General features: G+C 41.7%; 1 protein-coding gene across 2 annotated transcripts in view; it reads right to left on the bottom strand.

Annotated features, from left to right (window-relative positions):
- Positions 1–254: 254 nt before the first annotated feature.
- TMPRSS7 (transmembrane serine protease 7) overlaps positions 255–25,775 on the bottom strand; it is a 49,020-nt gene continuing 23,499 nt past the window's right edge. For both annotated transcript variants that reach the window (XM_044941732.2, XM_044941734.1), the window contains 9 exons: positions 19,482–19,588; positions 15,731–15,867; positions 13,731–13,838; positions 11,122–11,232; positions 10,071–10,187; positions 8,911–9,082; positions 6,701–6,969; positions 4,731–4,867; positions 255–712 (listed from right to left, as the gene is read on the bottom strand). In XM_044941732.2, the coding sequence (XP_044797667.2) occupies positions 542–712; positions 4,731–4,867; positions 6,701–6,969; positions 8,911–9,082; positions 10,071–10,187; positions 11,122–11,232; positions 13,731–13,838; positions 15,731–15,867; positions 19,482–19,588 (1,329 nt within the window). In that variant the 3' untranslated portion in view covers positions 255–541. The remainder of the gene's footprint in view (positions 713–4,730; positions 4,868–6,700; positions 6,970–8,910; positions 9,083–10,070; positions 10,188–11,121; positions 11,233–13,730; positions 13,839–15,730; positions 15,868–19,481; positions 19,589–25,775) is intronic.

Below are 25,775 nucleotides of genomic sequence, written 5' to 3'. Positions count from 1 at the left end.
TGCTGAAAAAATGTCCCCATGATATGGTTAGACCAAATATTGGAAAATGACAATATAGGTATTTCCTCTGCCAGTAACAGAGTTTGCCTTTGTTTGCATTTGTGAAGGAGTCATTTTTATACATTCCATTAGAACACCAAAGATCAGGTGTGGCTTTTTTTATGGAACTTATTTCAATAAATCATTTTTACCTAGACCTTTATAAATATCTGCCCTTGAATAGGAATATAAATTAAGGTGTGGATTCCTGAACATCTCACCGACTTATCATTTTAGAGGCTTGGTTCATGACATTACTTTGGTTTTCTTCCATTCCTGAATCAAGGGCCCTTTGATCCTTAAGAATGAATACAGCTGTATCTTAGATGCAATTTTTCTTGAAATAAAATACATCTTAATCTTTCTATCTTTCAATCAATACCAAATGTATGCAATCTGAAATTTCCAGAAGAAAAAAATTATCTCATTTTATTGACAATTACTGCATTCCTTTTAAAAGAATCTATCACATAAAACACAGTCAAAAATCAAACTTGCACAATTACAAAAGGGAAGGGACATATTTATGAATCCAGGGAACAAAGTTTGACACCCTTGTGTAAACACCAGGAAAGTTTGGTCTTCCACATCCATGACCCCAGCTAACAATGCCAGTCAAAATCCATTTTCCATCACTCTTTCTTCGACAGGATAAAGGTCCACCTGAATCTCCCTATAGAAGAAGATAACGTTAAGTAAAAAGCATTTTTGTTCCATGGTTGTCAATTTTGTTATTAAAGTGCCTAATGAATTGTGTTCAAACTCCCAGTCTGACAGGGTTCTTAGCTAATTCCTATGCAGTTTGGGGAAGTATCAAGAAATAATGTGAAACTTCTAATGTCATTTTAGAATTATTTTTCCTGTAATCAAAAAGGTGCATTCATCATAAGAAACTTGATTCTTTAGGCCAGGAGTAACACTTGAAGATTCTTGCAAAGGAATCAACTTTCACATACCTCCAAACAAATAGAAAATCTCAATAATAAAAATAGTAGTAGTAGTAATAGTAATAATAATAGCTAACATTTATTTAGTGCTAGGATGTGCTAAGCACTATTTTGGGTCATTGAATCCTCATAATAACCTTTTGCCTCTTCCTGGTTCACAGCCTTGTCATGGTGAAAGGGCTTGCATAACTCAATGAAGCTATGAGCCATGCTGTGCAGGGCCACCCAAGATGGCCAGGTCATAGTGGAGAGTTCTGACAAAACATGGTCCACTGCAAGAGGGGATGGCAGATCACTCCAATATTCCTGCCATGAAAACCCCATGAACAGTCTGAAAACATTAAAAGATATGACACCAGATGAGCCCCCCAGCTTGGAAGGTGTTCAGTATACTACAAGGGAGGGGTCAAGAAGACTTGTACACGATTGAGTGAGTTTCACTTTCATTTAGTGGTAGTATGTGCTAAGCACTGTTTTGGGTCATTTAATCTTCATAATAACCTTTTGAGGCATGGTTATCCTAGAGGATTGGTTGACTTCTACCTCTATGCCATGCAACTTCAGTGTTGGCTCATGGCTGTGAGGAAAAAAGGAAAGGAGACCCTCTTTAGTTGGCAAAGTCCAATGACACAGCCCTAAGGATCACTGGCTGATAGCTGTTACAGAGAAATCACTCTCACTTGAGAGCCCTTTCTAGTATCTTAATTCCAAAAACAAAGGCTGAAATAATTCAATGTTTAAATAGAATTTCTACAGTGTTCATTATTTAAAGTATAATACCTGAAATTTTATTTTCAGCTAAAGGTGTTTGTGAGTGCTTAGTCATGTTTGACTCTTTGCAACCTCATGGACTGTAGTCCACTGACTCTTCTGTCCCTGGGATTCTCCAGGCAAGAACACTGGAAGTGGGTAGCCATTCCCTTCTCCAGGCGATCTTCCTGACCCAGGGATTGAACTTGGGTCTACCTGCATCGCAAGCTGATTGTTTACCATCTGAGCCACCAGATCAGATCAGTCACTCAGTCGTGTCCGACTCTTTGCAACCCCATGAATCGCAGCACGCCAGGCCTCCCTGTCCATCACCAACTCCCAGAGTTCACTGAGACTCACGTCCATCGAGTCAGTGATGCCATCCAGCCATCTCATCCTCTGTCGTCCCCTTCTCCTCCTGCCCACAATCCCTCCCAGCATCAGAGTCTTTTCCAATGAGTCAATTCTTCGCATGAGGTGGCCAAAGTACTGGAGTTTCAGCTTCAGCATCATTCCTTCCAAAGAAATCCCAGGGCTGATCTCCTTCAGAATGGACTGGTTGGATCTCCTTGCAGTCCAAGGGACTCTCAAGAGTCTTCTCCAACACCACAGTTCAAAAGCATCAATTCTTCAGCGCTCAGCCTTCTTCACAGTCCAACTCTCACATCCATACATGACCACAGGAAAAACCATAGCCTTGACTAGATGGACCTTTGTTGGCAAAGTAATGTCTCTGCTTTTGAATATGCTATCTAGGTTGGTCATAACTTTCCTTCTAAGGAGTAAGCGTCTTTTAATTTCATGGCCGCAGTCACCATCTGCAGTGATTTTGGAGCCCTGAAAAATAAAGTCTGACACTGTTTCCACTGTTTCCCCATCTATTTCCCATGAAGTGATGGGACCAGATGCCATGATCTTCATTTTCTGAATGTTGAGCTTCAAGCCAACTTTTTCACTCTCCACTTTCACTTTCATCAAGAGGCTTTTTAGTTCCTCTTCACTTTATGCCATAAGTGCTGCTCAATATGCCAGCAAATTTGGAAAACTCAGCAGTGGCCACAGGACTGGAAAAGGTCAGTTTTCATTCCAATCCCAAAGAAAGGCAATGACAAAGAATGCCCAAACTACTGCACAATTGCACTCATCTCACACACTAGTAAAGTAATGCTCAAAATTCTCCAAGCCAGGCTTCAGCAATATGTGAACCATGAACTTCCTGATGTTCAAGCTGGTTTTAGAAAAGGCAGAGGAACCAGAGATCAAATTGCCAACATCTGCTGGATCATGGAAAAAGCAAGAGTTCCAGAAAAACATCTATTTCTGCTTTATTGACTATGCCAAAGCTTTTGACTATGTGGATCACAATCAACTGTGGAAAATTCTGAAAGAGATGGGAATACCAGACCACCTGATCTGCCTCTTCAGAAATCTGTATGCAGGTCAGGAAGCGACAGTTAGAACTGGACATGGAACAACAGACTGGTTCCAAATAGGAAAAGGAGTATGTCAAGGCTGTATATTGTCACCCTGTTTATTTAACTTCTATGCAGAGTACATCATGAGAAACGCTGGACTGGAAGAAACACAAGCTGGAATCAAGATTGCCGGGAGAAATATCTGAGCCACCAGGGAAGCCCTAAAGCTGCCTACTCAAAGGCAAAGTTAAAAAAAGCATTCCAGATTTGTCCTTGGATGCCACCCTCACAATTCTAAACCTGATTAGGTAAATTCTAAGTAGTAGAGAGACTGGAATCTTTTTATTTTAACTGTTCACACACCAACTCTCTGAAGCCTCATTTAACCTCTAAACCTTGGTAGCTATGGAGAACAGGACTATATAACCAACTACCTGCAGGTAGCACCCAAAATACAGTAGCTTTCAGAGATAAGAGTTCAAATCTCAGCTCAACTAGCTGACTTAGGCTCTCTGTGCCCCAGTTTCCTCTTGTATAAGATATGGATGAAAGAATAATTTGAATGAATTTGTGTAAAGATCCTAGCACAGTCCTTGCCACAAAATAGGAATTCAGAAGATAGAAGTCATTTTTATAATTGAGGTTTTGTAGCACAGTGTCTAAGCTTATGGAAAGATGTGGGAACAACTCCTCTGCCTGCACGTGTGCTCAGTTATGTCTGACTCTTCACAACCCCAGGGATTGTAGCCCACCAGGCTCCTCTGTCCATGGGATTCTCCAGGCAACAATACTGGAGTAGGTTGCCATGCTGCCCTCAAAGGGATGTTCCTGACCCAGGGATGGAACCTGAGTCTCCTGCACTGGCTCATCCTCTAAAACATCTGCTCACTTTTTGGGAATCATATAGGTATCTGCATAGATTGGAATCTGAGACTCAGAGAAATATCCCCCCAAAGGTGACCTTCAACTTCACCCCTGTCAGGAGGTCTCCAGTCACCTTTCCCACTCCTCTTTTCTTTCCCCCAGCCTGTGTGTCAAAGGAGTAAGTGAATAAAATACTTGTTATTTTAGAAGGTACACAGCCTCTGCTAGGGAAATGGGTAGCAATCCTAAAACACTGTGTGTGCACGTTTTGCTATGTTTTTTAGTTTCTGGTATAAGACAATCATGCTGCTACTGCTGCTAAGTCGCTTCAGTCGTGTCCAACTCTGTGCAACCTCATAGACGGCAGCCCACCAGGCTCCGTCATCCTTGGGATTCTCCAGGCAAGAACACTGGAGTGGGTTGCCATTTCCTTCTCCATGGCAGAATGATAAATGCTGACCCCATTCTAATTGTTGGAGAAAAATACATGGGACTAGAAAATGAGTTTTACAGATCCAATCAGTATTTAATCACCTTTCCCTCATCTCAGACAAGTGGATTATAATTAGTATCTGAATTAAGGCAATCACCTGCCCGAGTTATTGCCATTATTATTATTACCATTATTATTATTACCCAGTATGGTGTAGATTAAACATGAAAGCATTTATGGAAAGTACAACATGTTAGGCAAAGAAAATATAAGATGACTTACTCTGCAAGCATCTTTCTTGCCTGACATGACACCTGCACAGAGCATCCTCGAAGTGATGATGCCATAGGTGGAAACACAGAGGGTTTGGTCAATGAGTTCTACCTCTGCTTGCTGCAAAACGGGGGAGCCTTTATTGTCTGGAAAATACACAGAAGTGGAAATCAAGGCAACGGTTACATTTACTTTATTAGACAATTTATTCATTTTCTACTTTTACTCTATAACAATTATTTTTAGGTAAATTCTATTATGATCCTCATTTTTTCAAATGAAGACATGGAGGCTTAGGAGGATAAAGGACTTATCTAGTGGCACACAAATAGCAAAAAATAGAGCAGGATTCAGACCCAAGGTCTAACTCGACCATCTGAGCCATCTGATGGTGCCAAGGTCAGACTCGACCATCTGAGCCATGGGGCCATGGTCCTTCTCCACATACCTCCTGCCTTCAAGACTGTGAGTCAGCAACAGCCGTTACCAACACTCCCTGGTCAAGAGGGCCCCTTAAGTGGAACATGATAACTGACATTTGGGAGTATCCTAGGAACCATAAAAACATAACAGTTCGGATACAGCCCTTTCACTTCCTTTTTAACCTAGATGGCTAAGATAATTCATTGACGCACTCATGCTTGTAAAGAAAATACCCATCCGCAGTGCCAGGCTGCCCAGGCTCCCGGAAAGGTGTGGGAGTGACCTGCACCTGCTCACAGCTGCGCGGCAGCTGCAGTGGTGGTCACGTCCACCTCTGGGGTTGGGGAACACAGCAGCGTCGTGCAGTTTTGTACTTTGCACGAATGTTAAAAATGTTCTTTGTGTGTAGTAAATATTCAATAATACTATCAGAAACATTAAAGTCAGCAGAATGATTTTTTAAAAAAAGAAAAGAAAACGCCCCATGATAAAGTGGTTGAAGAAACTCTTTCCTCTAAAGATATACAATGATGTAATGAAAGCCCTGAGCACAGTCCTAATGGTTTATAGATGTTTGAGCAGTGATCTGCCTTCTTCCAGAAGGCCCAGACAGGTGGTGAATTTCGTGAGTTCAATAGCTAAATGTAGGTAGTTAGCACTGGAGAAGCTGCCCATAGTGAATCTTTAGAGAGTGTCAAAGCAAGGCCAAGATACGGTTCATAATTTAAAGATAATGTACCTGTTCTAAACAGTTAGAAATGACTATAAGGGAATCCAAGATAAAGACTAGGAGATCAAGGGAAAGCATCAGCTCTCACCTCTGGGGAGATGTTCACAAAGTTTTGGATTATTCTCTTTACTGTGTATTTAGAATACTAAGCCATAAAACCTTGGCAGGGCAGATGTAAAGACTTCCCTGCCATATAATCTGACCTTTGTGCATATGATAAAGATGCCCCCTCTGGGTGGGGTAATTGTAAAATGGCATTCTTTCTTGGTGGACCATTCCTAGACTGATGTGACCACCCCCCATGCCTGAATCTGCAGTCTGGGGAACTGAGGACAATCTGGGTTTCAGCCTTCACTCTCATCCACTTGCCCAGTTGCCCTCATGAAGGACATACTTGCATAATCCTCCAGACAATTGTCTATGAGTTGACATAGTAAATTGTGTATGGGCAACCTTCTCTTTTTTATGAAAATGAGTCTTTTTTTTTTTTTTTTTTTGCATGAAAGGGAACCTAAAAATACGAAGGAAATGTTCTTCTATAGCAGAAAACATAGCAAACTCCTCCGAGATTGAAAAGGGCCTGTACTATACTATCCTGCCTTGCTCATAGGCCTTCCCTTAAGAAGAGGTTCTCATTTCTTTGGGGGACAAGGGGAGAATATCATAAAACCGGAATTCTAATACTCTCCTCCAGCCTATCTATCAGAGTTGTCAGAAGGCTCAGATGAGATCATATATGAAAACCCTCTCCATGAACTCCAAAGCACCACATCAACATGAGTAACTGTGATCTGGAGGGGAGGGGAGGGCATTCACTGACACACACCTGCTTCGTTCCTGCGCCCCCAGCCGGTCACCCAGCACTTCTCTCCACTGCGCACTTTCTGGCCGGCAGGAGGAATGCATATTGGCTGGATGAGCTGCTTCAGGGTCTCAGGCCAGGCGACACTGAGCTGTAGCAAGGCAATATCATAATCAAAGGTCTGGCTGTTATAGTATTCATGGACCACAATTCTTCTCACTGGGGAGATGAACTTGGCATTCCCCTGCACATTCATGCCAAGGTGCGCAGTCCACGGTGTGGGATCAGACAGCCTGGTACAAAAGGAATGAAGCAAGAAGTCAGAGGCTTGTAGAACCATATATGGCTTGGAAAGAGCACTCCACAGAGAGAGAGGGGCTGCAGGAAGGGAGGTCTGACTTTCACTCCCTATTGTAGTAACTGACTCTGCCTCTGAGCCTCCCTTGTCTCCTTAGTAAAACCAAAGATGAAGTAAGGTACAGCAGGGCTGGCAAATGAGAGCTGGGTTCCAGAACATTTCCTCAGTGAATTCTAAGGACATGCTGGAAATTTTCTTGCCATCGGTATTTCAGGAACCACCCACAAGTCAAGATTGTTAGTGACTGGAATTTATTTGGTACCTTCTCCCTCTTCATGCTGGCAGTGGTATTTGACGGAGACAGACAGGGCCAGTAAGACAGTGATCTGGGGATCCTTTTACCAAATTCAAATGATACCAAGACACATTAGAAATCAAAGTGTTCCAAGCAGGAATTTAAGGAGATTTCTCTTTGCAAACTACCAGAAGCCTTAAAGATTGCTGCTCTAACTTCTCAAGCTTGACTATTCACAGGGCCCCACTCCCTATGAGCCCCACAGTGGACTGGCATGAAGTCATGAGGGCTTTGTAATCTCCATCTGGGGTTTCTTATCTCCAGCAAAGAGATAGCAGCCTTGCTCTGATGGGGTGAAGAGATTGTGGACGCTTTGGAAGAAAAGTAAGGACAGATCCCAAAGTGCTTGGCCCCTAATCCCACCTGCAGTACAGGGACCCAGGGGAGTATTAAGGGTCATATATTACATAAAAGACTAGTGATGGAACAGAAGCATAGCCATTTCAGTCATTAACATGAATCCTGTAATTTCCAGGAGAAACAAATACTCTAATTGTATAAATTCATTGAAATAGTTTTAAAAATTCTAAGTGAGAAATAATTTATACATTTTTGTACCTAGGATTCAACTGGTTCCAATTAAGGTTACATTTTAAGTGAAGTTGTTTTCTGAGCTTTCCTTTCACCCTTAGCGGGGAGAACGTCTGGCCCACGATAATCCCATCGGTAAGGGCAGACACAGCCCTCCCGACAATTACCCTAAAGGACTTGTTTGTGATCCTCCTCTGTGATATTGTGATTTATAATAAAAAACATACATTTGGTCATCCTTCTATTCCTGGCACAGAGCTCCTAAAACTCGTAGAATTTCCTAAGTGATGAGAGGGACCAAGATGTCTTTTGTTATATTACTGAGGTTACTTTGGGACTGCAACGAGGGCTGAAGGGGCTAGAGGTTGAATCTGCATCCAGTGACCAATGATTCAGTGAATCGTGCCTGTGTCAGGAAGCCTCCATAAAAGCCCAGAAGGTGTGGAGAGCTTCCAGGTTGGTAGACACGTGAAGATTGGGAGTGAAACTGTCCGTGCATGGAAAGCTGCACTCTTTCTCATACCTCACCCTATGTATGTCTTCCATCAGGCTGTTCCCAAATTGCATCTTGTTATAATAAACTGGCAAGCCAGCAAGTAAAGTGTTTCTCTGAGTGCTGTGAGCTGCTGTAGCAAATTAGTAAAATCCAAGGAGGGGGTCACTGGAACCTACACTCTATAGCCGGTCAGTCAAAAGTGCAGGTGACAACCTGGACTTTCTACTGGTGTCTGAATTCGGGGGAGGGGAGTAGATTTGTTAGACTGAGCCCCTAAAGTGCTTAATCTGTCTATCTGGGTAGACAAAGTCAGAACTGAGTTGAATTACAGGACACCTAGCTGGTGTCAGACAATTGCTCGGGGGTGTGGGAACACTCCCCACCACCACACTGGAAACTGGATACAGAATCGTTGCCTTCACACCCTGAATAGGGATCTCCATACTCGGTCACCAACTGAATTGATTGATTGAATGGATCCAAATGCGAGCTTCTTCCCACAATGTCAGAGCAGCTATGTGGTCTGTGGTCACTTAAGAATTGAGATGCTCTACCTGCTTCCATGGAAACAGTGGGCAGCAGAGAGGAGCCACTCCCTGGAGATGACTGAGGCGCCACAGTAGGCAGATCCAACGAAGTGGAGGCTGACTTGCCACGGCCAACCCCCCTCCTGGGTGTCGGTGCCCCCGATGATGCGCTGGAGGGTGGGGGAACTGCTGCTGCAGCCTTTAGGAGAGGAGGGGTCCCATGAGTTAAAGGCAGACTCGGAAGAAAAACCAAGCATTCAGTCAAATTTTGAGCTGGGTTGGGAAGTAACTAACCAGGTAAGCAACTAGAAATGCCCTGCTTATCTAGAGAGGCAATACGTGGGTCTGTCTGAAACCAGCACCAACAAACCACTACCTCCCTCCTGAAAACAGGCCTTGATGCAGAGTCTCTGTACAGTAACACACATGTAGGGAGGAAGGGATCTATTAGTAACAGCTGTACCTATAAAAACAGCAGCTGTGGAGTTCAGGTTGTTAGGTAGAGAAAAAAGATTAATGGCAAAAGCAACCGAATTGAGAGTGTCCTTGAAATTGTGTTGATTCGGGAGAGAATTTGTACATCCAAAACAAATGAAAACCTAGTTAAGAAAAACTAGGTATCAAAGCAATTATTTTCCAGTGTAAATAGTATTGAGAAGGATATATAATTAATATGTCAGCACATGGCCAATTAGAGATCCTGTGGTTAATAATAACACATGGCAGACTACAGTTCTCAGGTCATAGCTAAAGAAAAACCAGTTCTTGACATTGATCACAACATAAGGCATAATTAATAAAATCATCCACAGTATTCCAGTACCTATTTCTTTTCTCATAGGTTTTTTTTTTAAGAGCTAGTGCCTTGATTAGGGTTATTAGAAAGTGGGAGCTCTCTATGTAAACACCTAGTGTGTGAATACTTATTATCAAGAAAGAAGGCAGAAAATAAAGAATAAGTAATTTTTAATTATTTCTTATTCTTAAGAATTAAGAAAGAATTAAAAGAATTCACTCTAGGATTTTTAATTCTGAGAAACCATTTCAGATTCAGTTCACCAGTATCTACTCTTCTTCCCTGGCCTGTGGCAACTTCTGCCAGGGGAATTATACCAAGAAGGAAATGAAAATGAAAAACAGGCCGAGGGAGAAATACAAAAGATCCGAAGGAACGTGTTTCTACTCACGACAGCCTTCTTCATCGGTTCCATCTGGACAGTCCACGTTGCCATCACATTTTGCATTCTGTTTCCTAATGCAAACATCATTGCCACACTTAAAAGTTCTGTCATTGCATGGAATAGCTAAAAACGAACAAAAGAAGAGACTGATTTGAGTGAATGACACTGAGCTCTGTCCACCAAGGATGGCTTAGCCACAGGGTCAGTATTTGCTGCACACGGCAGAGGGAACTGAAGCAAGCCCACAGTGTCCTGTCCCTGCGTCTCAGCAGAGCCACAGAAAGGCAGGCAAGCACTAGCTGAGAATCAGTCCAACAGCCTCTCCTTTCTTCCACGGTAGGGGAGATGCCAAGCAGTCGGCTGGATCAGTGGCTTAAGCTATGCCCTCTTCACCATTACTTTGTCTTGTTCTCCAAGAAAATTTTAAAGCAAAAACCATACTCAGTCCTTTTGTACCATTGTGGGTGGTGGGGGGAAATGGACAGATTTTGTGAATATACAGCACATTTGTTCACAACTCTGGCTGTGTGTGTTTTTGTAGGGGCTAAATAGACTATACCCGATCACGGTATCTGGCACATCCATCTATATCAGATCCACAGTATACTTTAGTCAAGAGCAACATTAAAATTATGTCAGCAAGGAAAATCTTCCAGTATTCTCTCTCGCTCTTTCCCTCTCTCTCTCTCCACACACGTACGTGCACAGACTCCACCCCAGTTAGTGAACAATTCATCCATTTTATCTGGGCCCAGGAGGATTCCTGGGACCTGAGACTTTCAGTGGGGAAACTAGGACAAGTCGATTGATCGCCCTAGCTCAACAGAGATATTTTGATTTTGGCTTAGAAGAGTGTGCTAGGCGTATGCTCCCATGCCTGATTCATGTGAATGTATGGCAGAAACCACCACGATGTTGTAAAATAATTAGCCTCCAATTAAAGTAAATAAATTAATTTTAAATAAATAAATAAATAATAGAATAGGAAAGTTGAAAAAAAAAAAAAAAAGAAGAGTGTGCTAGGGAGACCAGCAGAGTGCAGAGCACTCCTGCTCACTGTGAGTGCAGTTGTGCTCGTCCTGGCCGTCCTCACAGTCCTGGAAGCCGTCACAGATCAGAGGGCTGTGCTGCCCGGAGGAGCTGGCATTGCAGGCAGGCTTTAGAGTCACTGGAAGGAGAACAGGCAGAAGCTGGTGAGCCTGAGACATCAGCGGGACCCCTGACGACCAGCAGTGCCCCTGGAAACACGCAAGTGGTTAAGATGACTTAAACAAAACAAAATGTGTGTTTGCTCAAAACTGACGGCTCCAAGAGGAAAAGTAGATGTTTAAGCTTTGGTGTAATTCTTTGTACTTTGAGTTTGTCAGATCTGACTTTTGCTGTGTGTAAATATATTACATTTTGGTGGTTTATTTCATTATAATTAAATGTATCATAAGATTTTAAGGAAAATAAAAATCGTAAGCTGTTAGCTAAATTGAACTTGTTTACCTTCCTAAACAAGATGGAGGGTCCTGAGATTGGGGATTTTGTCTTACTCATCTCTGTACTTCAAGTGCTTGATCGAGTAGTTGTTATTGTTTAGTTGCTAAGTCATGTCTGACTTTTTTGTGACCCCAAGGACTGTAGCCCACCAGGTTTCTCTGTCCATGGGGTTTCCCAGGCAAGAATACTGGAGTGGGTTGCCATTTCTTTCTCCAGGGCATCTTCCTGACACAGGGATCAATCTCCTGCATTGGCAGGCGCGTTCTTTACCACTGAGCCACCAGGGAAGCCCGATCAAACAGTAGGTGCTCACTAAAATTTATTGAATAGATTAACGAATGTGAGATCTTAGAAAACAACAGACTTGTAGTCTATTGGTAAGGAAAACTCTCTTTAAAATTATTTTACCCTGGAGACATTCACTTCCTGAATTAGGAAATACCAGTATAAATCTATTACAATTTTTCTTCTTTGAAATATTTTCAGGAATTTCCTTTAAACCAGTGACAGATACAACATATTGGCAAGTACTCTTAGAAGGTATAATTTCTTAGACATTTCTGGTTTTTTGAGGAGTCATTATTTGTGTTATCTGCTCTTGTTTTTCCAGAGGTATATCTTGAGGGGAGCAGAAAGGAGGACATTGCTGCTCTGGAATAGTTCATTTATCTACTCTGAGAGTACCTAGTAACCTAGTCAACTCCTAGAGAACAGCTGACAACATGGCATGATGAGAAATGATAATTACTAAAACACTGTTCTCGTTACAAAGTAATAACAATCACTTTCACTTGGAGCATCAAGTGATGCATTAATAGGAAATAATAACAAAAAACAAAAGCAACCTCAATCCCTATATAATAGTATATATTTTCTTAAGAAATAGAAGATCCTATAGATTTAAATTCTTAATGAAGCCTAAGTTAAGAGAGTTTTATTTTGTTTTGCCAATAAAAAAAGGTGTAGAGTCACAGGTTATAAGTTTTCAATTATTTATGTTTCTCTAAAATATGAAATAGATTAAATAGCTTCACCATAGCAATTGTACTGGAGTTCATCTCTGGGTCTTTATTTATTTTTAATATTTATTTATTTGGGCTGCACCAAGTCCTATTTGCAGCACACAGGATCTTTAGTTGCAGCATTCGAACTCTTAGTTGCAACATGTGGGATCTAGTTCCCTGACCAGGGATCGAACCAAGGTCCCCTGCATTGGGAGCATGGAGTCTTAGCCACTGGACCCCCAGGGAAGTCCCAAACTCTGGATCTTTAGGAGAAAGCATTGCCAGTGGCGTCATATGGTCTGGTGAACTATTCTCCCCATATTGCTCCATGAAACTGGAGATAGATTCAGAAATGATGTGCAAATAGTAATGAAAAGCCAAATCAGAGATTCTCTGCCCCAAAATAATAATATCCAATACCCTACCATTTAATTATCACCATTGTAATATTGATGCAAACTATACAGGTTAAAAAAAAAAAACTCTTTTTATTTTCAACACCTGTACTCTATAAACGAGCATTCTGAAATTGTTTACTTCTCCACAGATTCTGAACTTCTTTCTAGAAGAAAAATCTGTGCTTTAAAATGAGATCATGTTTAACAGTATGGTAGATTGAATTATTAGCCACAGGTCTTCACTCCCTATAATAGTATTATGCACCTCCACTTTTGCCATGGTCCCAAAGTGTAAAGAATAAACTCTCCTGCCCTTAACTATGGCCTCACTATTTAACTGATGGAATATGATACAAGTAATACCGTTCCAGCTCCAAGCCCAGGACTTGAGAGGAAACTTGTATTTTTGGTCACCTCTCCTTTGTTTCTACCACTGCTGTGGCCAGTCCACTAGTTCAATGAGGAAAAGAACCATGAGAAGTAGACCGGACTCCAGCCTGAGAAGAACCAAGCTCAGGAGGACCCACAGCTTAGGTAATGACACCCAGCTGAGTCCAGCCTAGATCAATCATACCTCAGACAACCCACAGAGGGATAATCTAGAGCAAATGATTGTCATAAGTCACTGAGTTTGGGTGTGTGTGTGTGGGGTGTGGGGGTAGTTTGTTATGTGGCAATAGATAACAGTTACAAAGACCAGGATATGTATCAGCACCAACAATGGTCCTGGCAAGCTACTTATTTCTAAGAAAAGTCATAATAAAAGCTTGAATACCTACCACAGAAGAGTTCATCGCTTTCATCAAAGCAGTCATTTACTCCATCACATCGCTGGGCCTGAGGGACACACACACCGGAGGAGCATCTAAAAGATCCAACAGGACAGGCTAGAGACAATAAAAAATAGGAAATCTTGTGTGGGTCCCTAAAGTGCACCAGACCACATTAACAAAGAAATGTGAGTTGCTAAGTGACGGGGGTAGCAATGTGGCAATAGTAATAATATAATTTCTCCATCAAAGCAAAGCTATAGCTGATATTTGAAAGAGCAAAAGGGAGAATTTAAGAGAGCAAAGAAAGCAAACGAATCCGCGAGAAGCTGAGTCAACACTGCACCCAGGTCACCATGTACAGTCAAACTCCTACACCTCCATCCTTGACTCAGCAAGGATGTGAGTCTTGGCTTTATCCCAGACTCGAAGAAAGAGAAAACTGGAGCATGACTTCGAATCTAGTGGGCTCAGAGTTCAGTCTTTAGAGTTTCTGGGGAATTTAAATGGCTTTCTGATGTCTCTGAATCCTCTATGATCAGATATATTATTCTGAGTCTGTGCATTTAATTACATTTTCAAGTGGTCTCTACCATAAAATGTATTAGTAACCACTGATCTTAAAGGTTGGACCTAGAGAGATTAACAACTGTTCTCAAAACTCAGGACTCCTAAGGCACTTCAACCAGCCTATTCATCAAAGATTCATTGCCTGCCTGGCCCAGAATCTTCACTCCTGGGCTTGTAGCTAAACACGATAGTAATAATGAATGTTTTCTCTCTGCCATGGTCTAAAGGACTATGTTCTTCACCGCCCCCAAATTTTTATGTTGAAATCCTAATGCCCAAGGTGATGGTAGGAGGAAATGGGGGCTTTAGGAGGTGATAAATGATGAACACAGAGCCCTCATGAATGAGATGAGTGCCTTTATGTCAATAATAGGCCCACAAAGCATCCTCAGTCCTTCCATCACTCTAGGACATAATGAGAAATCTGAGGCCAGAAGATGGCCATCCTTCAACCAAGCTGGAACATGATCTTGGACGCCCAGCCTCTAGAACCGTGAGAAGTAAATTTCTGTTCTTTATAAGCTACCTAGTCTATGCTTTGTGCAGATGAATAGGAATAGTGTGTGGTCAGGTCAACCACTGTCTCAATAGCACACAATGGAGCAGATGAGTTCCTAGAAAATATTCACTGTTTGAAAAAATAGTTAAAAATAAGATAGCTTACTATTTACCTCTATCCTCACTGGTGACTGTAGTATTCTGATATTCAGAAGTGTAACATTCTGAATCCAGAAGGAGATATATTAGTATTGGCAGAGACAGAAGGGTCTAACTGAGCTTTCTCTCAAGTCTTAACCTCATGGATTCCTACGTGGCTAACCCTTACTTTCCCTGCTTTTAAAACAGGTCGTGAATTTCCTGAGTCAGTGTCTACTCTCTCCAGCACTAATGACTTCCCTCAGACATTGCCTTTTCTGCTGACTGCTTTCTGGCCGTGTTTCCAGTAGCTCTCAGTGTGAAGTTCAACATTCTGAAGATGGACATTTGGACTGTCCTTGGACTCACAGCTCTCCCTGTGTATCAGAGGCCACAGTGAGTTGCGCCTATTGCCCTTCAATCCACCAAATGATGGTGTAAGCCTCATATTTACAAAAAATTATGGATAGCAAGGAGAACAATGAGTCAGGAAACTGATATTTCAGGAATAATGTAAGACACTATTTTTCAATTATAACAAGCAATTATATTATTTCTTCTGTAATTTAAACTTCAGCAGAATAAATACATAATTGTATGTATTATTTATCATATATTTTGTTTCTACTATATATTTAAATATTTAATTAGAGGTCCAAATATTATTATAAAAGTATGCTAGTCAATAGCAAAAGTAAAGAGGCAGTTTTCATTCCTTAACTTCTCAAAGTTTAGAGTCATAAAATGTTGGCCTCTGTTTAACCTTTTGTTACGGTTTCTTAAGGGACTGATCTCCATCTTACGTTGACTGATGTTGTAACTGCCATATTCCACCAAAAGCGGCTTGTCCGAAAGCCTTGAACTGCACTGCAGCTGAATGTGAACCAGAGGACTGGGCACTCGGAAAATCGTCTGGTGATCCATGTAGGAGCCGCAGTACCTGCCAGCAAGGGTTGGGGGCACACAGCATGAGACTGTGTTAACTGCTTGTTGACCAAACTCACTGATACTTTGGTCATTTGAGCTTCATAAACAGAGATGCTTATAGTAACGCTGATGGTAGTCATCCATCCTATGCTAAGTGATTGTGACTGAGTCACTTCTGTCCCCTCAATTTTCTCCCCTGCTAAATAAAACAATAACAGTGCTCTAAACATTATTACCTGTTACTTTCCTCACCAATACTTAAAATTGGAAGAAATATGGGTTTATATCTCTTAGTCTTCTCTCTTCTTTCAGCATATATATAACTGCCTAACAAAAAAAGAATTACCTACTTTTTTTGGCTACAGACCTTTCTACAGAACAGAGTGTAATCCATCAACTACAATTAAAAGCATGCAAAAAATTCCAGCAACACTTTAAACAAAAGACAACAATATTTCAGTCTAAATTGAATTCTGGTGAACTTCAGGGCTTGTCCTTGGCAAAATTTCAAAATAGTGATATCTATCTGCAATATTTCCCTACTTCAATTTCTTACTTCTCATCAGCTAGGAGAAAATGTCCCTCCTATTAGTAATTTTTATTATATGAGCATTATGGTTAGTGGAACATGAAGTATAATCATTAATACACTGGGTACCCATGGTACGTTAGGCTCTGCCCTGTGTGGTCAAGACTTTTCCAGATGAACTATGTAAGTTTCCAAAGGGAACCAATAAACACTAGGCTTGAGGGGGGGAGGGGGTCATTCTCCTTTGGAATCTGTGAATGGCAATCACTCCAGGTCCCCAAAGCATTTGGGAACCACACATGTTCCATGGATCAGATGCTGCTGTTCAGTGGGAAGAGCCTATCATTTCACAATTCAAAGTGAAGTGAAAGTCTCTCAGTCGTCTCCAACTCTTTGCAACCCCAAGAACTATACAGTCCATGGAATTCTCCAGGCCAGAATACTGGAGTGGGTAACCCTTCCCTTCTCCAGGGGATCTTCACAACCCAGGGATCGAACCCAGGTCTCCTGCATTGCAGGTGGATTCTTTACCAACTGAGCTATCAGGGAAGCCGCACAGTTCAAAGCATTCATGTATATTTCAGGAAGAATCTTTTGCATTTGGCTGAAGTTCAGGAGCTGATGGGTGAATATACCAGCTCTGGAGATATGAGGAGCTGCAAGGGCCCAACTGGCTAAGTGGGAGCCAGCATTCAAGAGGCACCTAAAAGCTGAGTCAAGCTCTTGGGTCCAGAGTCTACTCTAGGTGTTCATCTTGGAATCAGAATCCTGCTTTCTAATATCATGATGATTGTATCAGTATCTCATAGTGATTTTAACATTTACTAGAGTTTTCTTGCAAAGATGAGCCTCACTATGATGTTAAGGAGAAGTCAAGGGGAAAGGGACCTTTGAAACCTTGCTTGGGCTAGACTTTACAGGGGACAGTATGGAAGGAGGCATACTGGTAGTTCTGATGCAAAGAACTGACTCTTTTGAAAAGACTCTGATACTGGGAAAAATTGAAGGCAGGAGGAGAAGGGGATGACAGAGGATGAGATGGTTGGATGGCATCCCTGATTCAAGGGACATGAGTTTGAGTGAACTCCGGGAGTTGGTGATGGACAGGGAGGCCTGGCGTGCTGCAGTCCATGGGGTCCCAAAGAGTTGGACACGACTGAGCGACTGAACTGATAGCGGTAGTTTATGAAACGAACGTAAAATAAAGTGAGAGACTGAGAAGCTCAGCAAGTGTTAGTTTACACGGACAGACGGTAAGAAAACTGAGATGTAAGAGGTGAAGTAATTTGTTAAAAGTTCAAATAACAAATAAGAAGAGACAGGATTAGGATAGAGTTCAACAGATACTAAACGTTTACACTTTCTAACAAACCAACTGCCTTCCTCTCAGGAACTTGGTTGTACAAAAGCTGTGAGGGAGGGCTGTTTCTTTTTCAGGTTTGTATACTGCATTCTACTTGCCCTGAGCACTCGTACCCTACCCCGTGTTCTCTAAATTTAGGATCACCAGGCTTCCTGGTATCAGCGTTACTTTTTCTTCCTTCCCTACTATAGATCCAAAGCCTTTAGGCTACATAGCAGCAAAGTGTGAGAAATTAATTCAATTAGAGCCTTTCTGATGAAAAGAACTGATAATGAAAAGGGCTGGCATTTAAAATCCTTTGGGTACCGCCAGTATCAAAAGAATCTGATAGGATTTCGGCCAACCCACAAGATGAGGGGAAGAACTGGCCCTTCAGGAAAAGTATTTAGGGCAGAGAGCTTTCCCGGTATTTGTGGGAGGAAACTGTCCATACTTTGGCAGCAATACATCGTGAGTGGTAGCGGTTGTTATTTAGGTGGGGAAAGTATCCCATTTTCAAAGGACTGCTTTAAGCATATAAGCTTACAAAAGATTTGTAAAGATTTGTGTTCTGGACCTCTAATTAAATACCAAAATGCAGTATCTTTAAAGCCTTGGGGCATATTCCACAGTATTTATGCATCTGATGTCATTTCCTTAGCAATCTTAACATATTAATCATAGCTAATATATTTTGATGTATGATAAGCATCATTTCACTGAATGCTTACCGAAAAAACTCCACCTTATTACCTCATTTTACAGACTGACAATCAAAGCAATTAAATAATTTGTCCTAGTTAATATAGCTACTAAATAACAGGGCTGCAACTTGAACCTAGGTCTTCTGCCTCCTACATAATAGACTCTTGATTCAAAAATACTTTCCAAAGGAGCACAGGCCACATATTAATAATGGATCCAGGAAAGCCTTTAAAACAAGCAGAAAATGAAAGAAAAGTGTTAGTCGCTCAGTAGTGTCTGACTCTATGTGACTCCACGGCCTTAAGTCCACCAGGCCTTTCTGCCCATAGAATTCTCCGGGGGATCTTCCTGACCCAGATATCAAATCTGCATCTCCTGGAAAGCCATCTAAGAGTCTAAAGAAAATAGAAGACGTTTGCTCAGGAAAATCATTTAGAAAGGGAAGGCTTCCTTCATGGAAGAGCAAGGAGCAAAGAGTCAGCAGACAGATTTCTCAGGCTAACTTCACAAGGATCCTTGAAACTGACAAGCTAATTGGCAAAAACTGGGCATCCTGTAATTTTTTTTAATATGAGAACTATTTTAACTTTAGAAGCAAATAAACAGTAGGAACAACCAAAGAATGAATTAAGGGAAAGAGTGACGACCTACAAGGTCAATTCAGGAAGCCCAGACAGCTAGATTTCTCTCAGTTTCTTTCTCCTACTGCACAGAATTGGCTAACGATTTCTAGCTTTTATAATCACCAAGGCTTCTCTTTACTATTTTCCTTCAGGACTGCAATGGTTTATCTACCAATTATTTTTGCGAAGTACGGAATGTGTATATCCATAGCTCTGCAGCACGGAGCAGCGGTGAAAACAGGGATTTATGAATCCTGGCTTAATCTTTTATGAACTGAGCAACCTAGAGAAAATTACTTAACTCCTGTATTTTCAGTTCCCCTGTCTGTAAATAGCAAAGTGCAAACTCTTTGGAGAAAAGGCAGCCAAGGCTTTGAACTTCTGGGCAAGGCTTTTCACTAACTTCTTCACATATGGTAAACACTTACGTGTGCTCATTAATTTCCCACCATCCATGGTCACAGCCTTTCATACTCTTCTTGGTTATTGAATAGTTATGGAATTTCAGTGCTATGCCAAGAGTTGACAGGGGAGACTATGAAAAACAAAGGTAAGTCAGTGTCCGAAAAATGATTCAATTGAAGAATATGTTTCAGACGAAGATTCTGTTACTCAGAACTCACTCCCTGGGCCTGCTGTTTTAAAGGCAGTTTATTCTTTGTGCCCTGTGGCACTTGGTGAAGTAGACCAGTTCCCCTGAACACGCCGACCTAAGGAGAACGTGAGAGAGATGGAAGTGAACCACTCGGTGCTTAGGGAGCAGCTGTGAGACACCAGAGTGACGAACCAGGTGACCTGGGATAGATGAACTAGTTCATCTCTACATTTCTGTTTCCTCCTAGTGAATGAGCTCAACTTTGAAAACACCCACTTGTTAGCAAGTGTGCACACTTTCCTCCCTAGATACAATAATGACATAGTTTATTTAAGACACTATTCTGATTCTTTAGAAAAAGGAAGAATGAATCAATATCCTCTTTATATTAAACCTTGGTATTCTGCAAGGCAGTAAATGAGTCATCCCTATTATCAGAAAAGATCAAACAAGAGAAGTAGTTACCTGTTTGGTACATGCACAAGTGAATACACACACACACACACACACACACAGTGCAACTGGCCTCGTTGTGGCATTGTATGCTATGCACATACATCACATCTGATATGCACAATACTTGTTTTATGTTCTCTTTGATCCAGGGATTAAGAGAGAGTTCTCACATTTTAGGGAGTAGAATTTTGATTTCCTTATTTTCAAGTTTTAATTCTATCCAAGTTAGATAAGAGATTATTTATTGCAGTGTAGCTTTTAACTTTTTAATTTACCAAGACTTTTGTTGTGATCAAATGCATGAAGTCACCAAGGTCATTTTGAAAAGGAGGGTAATTTCTGTTTATACATATATTACCAAACTTATTGTTTGTATGATTTAATACTCTTCCTAGCCTTATTTATTGACCCCTACCCCCACTGTCTCTGTCATGAGCCAAGAAAAAGGAAAATCTCTTATTGAAGCACTCTCCACTTCTCTGTGTACTTCCTATAAGTTTTACAAGCAATAATACTATGTCCTTTGGTGTATAAATACTTGTAGTACTTAGATCCTTATGTGGATTGCTCTCTTTATCACTGTGGATCGCCTTCCTTTTCTCACCGCATGCCCTGATTTAAGCATTGTCTGGCGTTAAGGTTGAGATCCCTGCTTTCTTATTGATTATGTGGTCTGGTATAATTGCCTATTTTTATTTTCAGCTTTATTAAATCACTTTTTAAATTCATTTTGTCTTTTAAAAACAGCATATAGTTAAGTTTTAGGTAATATTTTGTGATTCAATCTTACTGTCTTGTTCTTTTAACATATGAATTTTCTCCATTGGCTGTTATTTCTCTGACGGACATTTGGTTTTTCAGTTATGTCATCATATTTCATGCTACAGTTTCTTTGCTGTGTGGTGTGCTTCTTTCTAACGTGTGTTTAAATATAGTAGATTTCCCCCCTTAGGCTACCTTTAAGAGGAAATGGGTTGGGTACTTTATGACTCTGATTTAAATGTCACAACATCACCGTTAGGCAGGTAGTTATGATACCCATCCTACAGAAGAAGTCTAGGCTAACCAAAGACAAGGAGCCTTCCCAAGGTTAAGAAATGAACTACTCCTGCATGTCCAAAGCAGTCCTGCATGTCTCTGAAGACCTCCTTTTTCTTAGTCCCAAGTAGAGATCCACGTTAGGAACTCAACAGGATTGGTTTTTATTCACCATAAGACTCATGAGAACACATATCACATTTTTTCCACTCGTCATCTGACTATTTCTTTACACTAAAAAAAAAAAAAGATGCAAACTAAGAGATAGTAAACTCTTCAAGGAATAAATTAAACTGTACCGCATAAGAACATATTCCAGTTGTAATCCTCCACCAAGAAACTCGCTTAGGCATTTTCACTGAGTTCCAGGGCACCGAAACAAAATGGATTTATAGGCACCACCACCTCCCTCCCCAGCACAAAGCCTGTCTACAGTGAAAGGAAATATGTCCCCTTGCACGCTGATTCCACTGACACAGAATGGCACACTTTCTACTTTCATACTCAGATTAACCAGGAGGAGCTGTTGATATGACTGTGATGATAAATGGAGGGGCAAAGTGCAGTTTCACAAAGCGCTGCAAGTTATTTTGACAAATGAACAAGAAACATGAACACTCTACTAAGTACGCTATCTCCTTCTATGTTCTGTACTCTCTATTCCCACTGCCCAGCCCCTGCCTTTTCTTTGTGAACTTTAGCCAAGTAAGGGGAGGCATTCTCCTGATCTGGACCTGCTGTATTTAAATATTTCTCTAGTCAGCGATGATGACAGAATGCAGGACATGCCTTATCTTCAATCACCCCTAGCTCGCCAGTGGTTGTGTACACACAGCTCAGATGAACTTCAGATGAACACTAGAGAATTCTGCAGCAAAGATACTTGTCACAGAAGCATGGAAGAGAGACTTCCTTCTGGGAATCCCATCTGATATGAGGAGGTGAACGCCCATGGCCCACGGTGATCCCTGCTTATGTCTGGCTGCTGCTGCTGTTAAGTCGCTTCAGTCGTGTCCGACTCTGTGCAACCCCATAGACAGAAGCCCACCAGGCTCCCCCGGCCTGGGATTCTCCAGGCAAGAGCATTGGAGTGGGTTGCCATTTCCTTCTCCAATGCATGAAAGTGAAAAGTGAAAGGGAAGTCGCTCAGTCGTGTCCGACTCTTAGCGACCCCATGGACTGCAGCCTACCAGGCTCCTCCGTCCATGGGATTTTCCAGGCAAGAGTACTGGAGTGGGGTGCCATTGCAGAACATACCTAATTGTATAGGGTGTTGGGCTGATAACATCTGTGATAAAACAACTCAAAAGACAGCTTCTTTCTTTGCTTCTGAGACTCTAAAGCAAAACTGATCATTTGGCGGGGGGGTGGGGAGGGTGTGCGGGAAAGGAAGAGACAGGGAGGTGAATGTTCAGTGAAGTGATTATTATGACACACAGGGGAGCTGAACATCTCTGTTGTTGTTGTTCAGTTGCCCAGTTGTGTCCTACTCTTTGTGACCCCATGGACTGCAGCACGTCCCTTACCATCTCCCAGAGTTTGCCCAAGTTCATGTTCTTTGCATCAGTGATGCCATCTAGCCGTCCCATCGCCTGACACCCTCTTCTCCTTCTGCCCTTGATCTTTCCCAGCATCAAGGACTTTTCCAATGAGTTGTCTATTTGCATCAGATGACCAAAATATTGGAGCTTCAGCTTTAGCATCAGTCATTCAGTGAATATTCAGGGTTGCTCTCCCTTAAGATTGAATAGTTTGATCTCCTTGCTGTCCAAGGGACTTTTAGGAGTCTTCTTCAGCAGCACAGTTTGAGGGTGTCTGTTCTTTGGCTTTCTGCCTTCTTTAGGGTCTGAACATCTTTAGAAGCCCAGAAAAGAAGGGGCTGCTGAATTTATTTATGGGGGAGGCATGATTCCTTCTAATTCCACGTGGATTGCTCACTATTGGAGTAGCTTCTAGCAAATGATTTGCCCCCATTTCTGTTTTATTATATATAAACCATAACTAGAGTATCTATCCTACCTCAGAGCTATATTTTGAAGAGCAAATTGTATGTGTGCTGAAAGCACTAAAGTACTAGACAAAAGCGGGGCTTTCAGGTGGCACTAGTGAGACGTAAGAGACTTGGTTATATCCCTGGGTTGGGAAGATCCCCTGGAGAAGGACATGGCAACCCACTCCAGTATTCTTGCCTGGAAAATCCCATGGACAGAGAGACTAGTGGGCTACAATCCGTGGGGTCACAAAGAGTCGATGCCACTGAGCACAGTAAACAAAAGTAGACAACATATTATAACCCCAAAGTCCTTTTTTGGTTTTTCTGATTTAATATCTCCCTTCTCTGTAGTCTGCAAGCTCTGCCAAGGACTTTGGTCACCTTGCTACTAGGCAACCCTGTACAGGTACAATGCCTGACATGTAGCAGACATCCTACAAATGTTCCTTGAGTTAACAGGAGAGCTTGGGAGAAGAATCGGATGGGCTCTAAGTTGGAGCAAGAGTTAAACTTTCTCAGATAAATAAGACCTTAAAAACTCAGCTGAAAGTGAGTTGGCAAAGGGAATTGATTGTTCTTTGGTAGATTTGGAAATTGGACCAGGCTCTAAGAAGGACTGCGGATGACATAATCAACTCTTGCATAAAAAAGGTTTATCGTGACTCGAGTCAGTATTTTTGTTGCTTAAGTCATCTGGTTCTTAATCATTTTTAATAAATGCAAAGTTATTTTGCAGGTGACAAATTATTTTTTACATGATTTCCATTCAGAAACATGCTCTCACACAGCTATCGGTGGCTGCTCAAAACTTTTTAAGGAAGGAACAGCTTTATTTAACCTTCACACTGAGAAGGACTGACCTTGATCTCTGGGAAATGGTGTCATCCTGTAAGCCTGGCCCCAGTATTTCCTGTCTCTCATTTCCCATTTCCCACCCCCAGGCTCTTTTCCTTATAAAGATTTCCTTTTATTCAGCATTTCTAACCCTTGATTCAGTGAAACAGAAAGTGATTTGATATTTTTATTTGTACCTTAAACTAAAACTTAATCACAGCAATGTTTAGGAACTTTTAAGTTATACATGGGATCAATAGCTGTTTTATCTCAAAAGGAATTTCAAAATCATCTGGAGGTTTTAGGAATGGAGTCTTTCTTGTTCTGTGTGTTTAGTCACGCAGTCATGTCTGACCCTTTGCAGTTCCAGGGACTATAGCCCTCCCAGCTCCTCTGTCTATGGGATTTCCCAGGCAAGAATACTGGAGTGGGTTGCCATTTCCTACTCCAGGGAATCTTCTCTACCCAAGGATGGAACTTGAGTCTCTTGTGTCTCCTGCGTCTCCTACATTGACAGGCAGATTCTTTACCACTAGCACCACCTGGGAAGCCCCTTTCTTTTTCTAGATATTATAAAGAAGATAACTGTTCATTGAAGAGATTAAAGAGACATATTTGATGTCTTTCCCTTCTCTGTCCCCAACTCTTCTCATCTTCTCTTTCCCTCTTCCCGCCTCCCCCACCTTCATACTAGCTAGCCACCTGAGGCTCTGAGCTTCTGCTTCCTGAGGCACCAAGAATCTGGCAGTGAGCCAGAGTTCAGCACCTTTATGTCTTAAATATATTTTAAATGTTTATGATAATGATCAAAAAAATAATTTAAGGATGCATGCTGGCAGGACATTGACATCAAGTACAGATTTGGGTATAATGAAATTGTTTCAGTATTTAAAGGTTATGACCTTGCATAAATCCTACATGTGCAGTAAGCAGCCTCCTGCCTGGGAGGCTTTGCCTCAGCTTTTCCCTTTGCCTGCAAACTGTTGTCCTCGACACACACCAGGTTAGTTCCCTTGTGTCTCAGGGTTCTGTGCAAATGTCCCCTTGTCAGTGAGGCTTTCCCTGATCATCCTGTTTGAGACAACAAATCCCTGACTTCCTACCTTTCACACCCCCACTCCAACTCCGCTACAAAGCCCCTCCCCAGTTTCATTCTCCACAGCATTCTACCATCATGGAATGTGCTATAAACATTTTTGTTGCTGTTGTTCAGGTGCTTGGTCATGTCTGATTCTTTGCAAGTCCATGGACTGCAGCATACCAGGCCTCCCTGTCCTTCACCATCTCCTAGCAAACATGAGTTTGCTCAGACTCATGTCCACTGAGTTGGTGATGCCATCCAACCATCTTATACTCTGCCACCCTCTTTTCCTTTTGCCTTCAATCTTTCCCAGCATCAGGGTCTTTTCAAATGAGTCAGTTCTTCACATCAGGTGGCCAAAGTATTGGAGCTTCAGCATCAGTCCTTAAAATGAATATTTAGGGTTAATTTCTTTTAGGATTGACTGGTTTGATCTCCTTGCAGTCCAAGGGACTCTTAAGAGTCTTCTCCAGCACCACAATTCCAAAGCATCAATTCTTAAGCGCCAGCCTTCTTTATGTCCAACTCTCACATTTGCACATGACTACTGGAAAAGCCATAGCTTTGACTATATGGACCTTTAAACATTTTATTTGTTTATTTGTTGGTCACCAGGAGTACGTCAAGGCTGTATATTGTCACCCTGCTTATTTAACTTATATGCAGAGTACATCGTGAAAAACGCTGGACTGGAAGAAACACAAGCTGGAATCAAGATTGCCAGG

This window comes from Bubalus bubalis, chromosome 1, assembly GCF_019923935.1.
Source record: "Bubalus bubalis isolate 160015118507 breed Murrah chromosome 1, NDDB_SH_1, whole genome shotgun sequence".
Taxonomy (NCBI): Eukaryota; Metazoa; Chordata; class Mammalia; order Artiodactyla; family Bovidae; genus Bubalus; species Bubalus bubalis.
This window is presented reverse-complemented; position numbering and strand designations above follow the sequence as displayed.